Source organism: Cryptotermes secundus, unplaced genomic scaffold (genome assembly GCF_002891405.2).
Source record: "Cryptotermes secundus unplaced genomic scaffold, Csec_1.0 scaffold47, whole genome shotgun sequence".
In the NCBI taxonomy this organism is placed as follows: Eukaryota; Metazoa; Arthropoda; class Insecta; order Blattodea; family Kalotermitidae; genus Cryptotermes; species Cryptotermes secundus.
This window is the reverse complement of record NW_019721002.1, coordinates 2,343,235-2,348,093: the sequence shown is the minus strand read 5'-3', so window position 1 is coordinate 2,348,093 and position 4,859 is coordinate 2,343,235. Positions and strand designations below refer to the sequence as shown.

Below are 4,859 nucleotides of genomic sequence, written 5' to 3'. Positions count from 1 at the left end.
AAGAATTTTCTCTTCTAGACCAATTTCTTTCACTGTAATAACAATTTATATCACAAGCCACTTTTCGTATTGCACTGAAATGTGCTACTTACCTCTTTTGTTATTAGATCCCTTTTCTGTGAACATTTTTGTAAGTCGTATTTAGAAAAATATAATTCAGGTCTAAGGCTATGTCCTCTTTTGTCATGACACAGTGGGTCAGAACACATGAAAACCCGGTCAGAGTCATGAACTAAGTTGTACTGTATGAGTTTTATATGTATGTGGTGTGTTCAAAAAGTATCGAACCTTCTTTTTCCCCGCGTAAACCAATGAAGCGCAGGAGGCTCCCTTCAGTGGAGATGTGGAGGGGACATTCATGCGCAGTTGTGAATTTTTTCCCGCCCGCAGAAAGTGTCAGTCGCTGGCAGTCGGCCTATGAGTGAAGACTTGTAGTGAGCGCTCGTCGAATTCCAGTAAGGTGTAAAATGACGGAACAACATGGGCAGCGATATTGCATCAAATTTTGCCAAAAGCTTGGCAGTACCCAAGTGGAAACCATTCACAAGATTCAACAGGCTTCTGGGGACGGTGTCATGAGCAACTGACGGATAAAGAAGTGGTACAACCACTTCAAAGATGGCCGCACATCAATGGTCAGCGAACCGCGTTCAGGCAGACCCTCAACAAGCCGAAATGAGAATGTCATTGAGCAAGTGCGGACTTTGGTCATGGAGGACCGTCATATCACAGTCCGAGAACTTGCGAACGAGATAGGGGTAAGCATTGGATCGATACGTTCAATTTTGACCGAGGATTTGGGCATGAGGAGAGTGTCCGCGAAATTCGTACCGAAACTGCTAACAGTGGAGCAGAAGCAGCGCCGTCTGGAAATCGCACAGGACATGCTGGGCAATGCAAACAATAACCCCAACTTTCTGAACACCGAGATCACAGGCGATGAGTCGTGGGTTTATGGGTACGACCCGGAAACCAAGATGCAGTCGTCACAGTGGAAACATCCGAAAGCACGGCAGGTCTGCAGCAATATCAAGGTCATGTTGACCGTTTTCTTCGACTCCCGTGGGGTTGTGCATCATGAGTACGCACCACAAGGCCAAACCATCACAAAGGAATACTACCAGGAGGTCCTTCGTTGCCTTCGTGATGCTGTGCGGTGCAAACGACTGGATCTGTGGGCAGCAAAAACTTGGCAGCTCCATCATGATAACACATCCGCCTATTCTGCGCATCTGATTCAGACTTTTGTCGCCAAACACAACATCCTTGTGGTTCGTCAGGCTCCCTACTCCCCCGACATGTCTCCGTGTGACTTTTGACTATTTTCCAAGCTGAAAGGAACCCGATTTGAGTCAAGAGAAGACATCATGCAGAATGTGACGGCCCGGCTGATCACCATTCCAAAAGACGCGTTCCAGAAGTGTTTCCAACAATGGCGGAAGCGCTGGGAGAACTGTGTGCATTACCAAGGAGACTACTTTGAAGGGGATTAAGGTTTTGTACCTCCAAATCAATAAATGTATTTCTGCCGACCAAAGGTTCAATACTTTTTGAACACACCACATATTCCATTTCAAGCTGCTATGCCTGGCCGTTTATAGTATGCAGATGTTGATGTGTTCATGCAAACCCATGCTTACCCACAGCTGCTAGAACTGAAGCTTAGTTCAAAGTTCACTTCAGAAGACTGATTTTCCTTCATTCATCCCTTCTGTCTTTGCTGTGCAGACAAAGTTGTGTTATGCTTCAAGTAATAAGGGTAAAGCAGTTATTTCATGTAGATTCTAGTGGGTTCTGATGATAGTGTGTAACACAGAATTGCCGGGTTCTTTTGACTTCTAGAAAATAGAAAACATGATATTTTGGTAAGTGGAACTGTTTCTGTCCTCAGGTGGGGGGGGAAGACACATCAGTTGGGCCCTCTAGAAGGAGCTAATCTCAATCACTGGACAACCCCTGTTACATTTACAAGCTATTTCATATTACTAGTGCTTTCTTTACAATTCTCAACAATCTATCTTCTTATCTCAAGATTTCTAATACTTACTTACTTATGGAGCTGAGCCCTTCTTGAGGAGAAGCCAAATCTGCAGCCACTCAAGAATTTCCCAGTATTTTATGGAACCTGAAGGTTCATTACCGTCTTCACAAGAGCCCTCCACTGGTCCCTATCCTGAGCCAGATCAATCTAATCCATACCATCCCATCCTATCTCTCTAAGATCCATTTTAATATTGTCCACCCACCTACACCTTGGTCTTCCCAGTGCTCTCTTTCCTTCTGGCTTTCCCACCAATGTCCTTATGCATTCTTTTTCTCCCCCATTTGTGCTACGTGGCCCGCCCACCTCATCCTCCTTGAGATTTCTAATACAATCTCATAATTGCAGGAATTTACAGGTGAGCAGTATTTCACTTGCATTGCAAATTTACTTCAGTGAACTATGAACTTGGGGGAAGCAAACGGGATTTAGCAGGAGAGCCATGTGAGTCGGACATCAACAGATGGAAAGGGGGGGGGGAAGCATGATATCATGTGCTAATGTAAAGGGAAGAAAGGCTGACAGATCTCTTGACTGTACAGACGGTCGACTGGAATGGTTCATATCCTAATTACAATGATACAGGAGCTGTGAATAGCTGTTCTGCCTCCATAAAGAGCAACCGATAACATAATGCATGTGTGTAGAGAACTGGTAGGATTTTAAAGTGCATGCTGTGTGGGTCTGTTGCTCCAGTTCGATATGAGGCAACTACTTCACTCTCACATATATGCAGAAGTGCAGTGAGGAATTTTGTTCATAAAGCACCTCATTATGTGTCGGTTGTGTATAGAAGAGGCTATGCAAGTTTAAGATAATCATTACTCTTCTGTTGAGATAACGCTAACGATGATGAAAATGCTGAATTATTATTCATTATTTTCATATCCCTGTCGTAACCTCTTCAAAGAAGAAACATTGTTGCATCTGCATTCTCATTGAAACCTTAGCGCCATATTTTGTTATACATAATTGCATGTTGCAGGATGGATTTGTTGATACATATTTCAGACATTTTCAGATAGATCAAGTACCCATTAGAATTAGCAGTTTTCCGAACTTTATGACTTTTGTAATGTTGAGATTACACTCTGTTCATTGAAACTGTTCCCTTACTCAGGAGTGAGAAGATAGCAAGCAAGGTATAACTTTACTGCTTTTTGTGTTCTCAGTGTGAAATGCCATAAGTGTTCTGCTTGTGTATGCACTGGTTCACACAGACAAAATAGAAAGGAACCTGAAGAGGACTGTGTCTTCTAGCCTGCACTAGTTTCATGTTTATTCTGTATATTGCAGTGGGTTGAGTCTAACTTGCCGCAGTCTCCATTACAGGAGCAGCCACTCTTGCTGGAAGACTTGCTTGAACAGGAAAAACGGGAGCAAGAGAAGCAACACCAACATCAGCCTTTGCTTTCCCAGCAGTCGCAGCCACCACCAGATTCAGCATCGCCACCCTTGCTCAGTGATGTTGACTTTGAGCGACTTAGAGCCGATGTGTTAGGTACCCCAACCCCCACTGGTGGCTCCCCAGGACTTGGCTCGCCACCTCAAGGAATTCCAGGTGAGATACTTAGTAGTCACTCAAGTAACACTTTCTAAACTCTCACATGAAATACAGTTCATTTGTTATGAGTTTATGATATTTCACATTTTCAGCCCAAGGTCTCTTGCCCGGCCCAAACATCGTGCCAGTTGTTGGATCAAATTTAAGGCCCCCATACCCCCCTCGGCCTGCACCGCAGCCACAGTCGAAGTTGATAGAATGGCAGGCAGGGCCCTCTGCTGGGCTGGACTCCAAATTGGGACCCAGTGGGATCTTGGTCCGTCAGCAGTCTGCAGCACCGGCAGTTCAGGGAGAAGCTACTGGTACAGTTATTTCATTTCACAGAATATAGTGACGTGACTTTATGTTGTTCTTGTGTGAGTGAAAGTTTGTCATATGCCCTTGCCTTCTGCTTTTTTGTGTTTTTTTCACTGAAATTGCTGTATGAGCAATGTATGTAATAGCGTGGTTGCCCAATTTTTATAGAAACATGTAAAATATATTTACTCCCCCAAGAAAGATGGGGTTCCCATAATTTGTGGGTCAGATTTTGGTAATTTGGAAGAATGCTGGTGAACATGGTGTGTAGGTGTGATGGCATGCAGTTTCATACTTCATAAGTACGTACGAGAGACAGTATCCTTTCATTGCACTCTGCTTCATTATAGAAGGACCACGGTATCTGATTGAAATGTACGCAGATCTCTGTCTGTCAGTTGACTTTAGGTGGTACAGCCCAGTATTGCCAGTGGTCCAAAACTGTGTGAATGTATAAGGGGAAATAAATCCAATTCAAAACCCTGTGACCTTACGGGTAACAGTGTGTTTATTGTTAATGGGAAGCCTATATTGTTACAGTACTGCGGTAAGCAATACCGTTATCTCTCTGTTGCGTCACGTGTTTCAAATTGAAACGTACCAAAGCCCAAGGACCGAAAAGTGGTTTGGGATAGGAAACTATATTAACAATACAGACACCAATTGAATATAATAATATATTAATATAATAATATATTGTAACGTGTTTTGCGTTACTGATCCCACTTCTGACACCAATGTAACGTGTTTGCCTTACTGAAGACGCCGTAGAGATGGTTAATTGGTTTATTTAACAATCTACAAATAACGGCTACAATTACTTATCACACAGTTGCGGGGTTTCACACTTTATAACCCTAATCGCATTAATCTGTCAACACTGTTGCGGGGTTTCACGATTTATAACCCTATGCGCAAATCAGTTCACTCTGTCTTCAGTAGTATACACGTTGACAG

General features: G+C 43.4%; 1 protein-coding gene across 4 annotated transcripts in view; it reads left to right on the top strand.

Annotated features, from left to right (window-relative positions):
- Positions 1-4,859, top strand: part of LOC111873928 (histone-lysine N-methyltransferase 2C) — a 113,909-nt gene that overhangs the window by 53,039 nt on the left and 56,011 nt on the right. For 3 of the 4 annotated variants that reach the window (XM_033755252.1, XM_033755254.1, XM_033755247.1), the window contains 2 exons: positions 3,362-3,602; positions 3,698-3,907. In XM_033755252.1, the coding sequence (XP_033611143.1) occupies positions 3,362-3,602; positions 3,698-3,907 (451 nt within the window). The remainder of the gene's footprint in view (positions 1-3,361; positions 3,603-3,697; positions 3,908-4,859) is intronic. The other variant, XM_033755251.1, reaches the window with a different exon arrangement.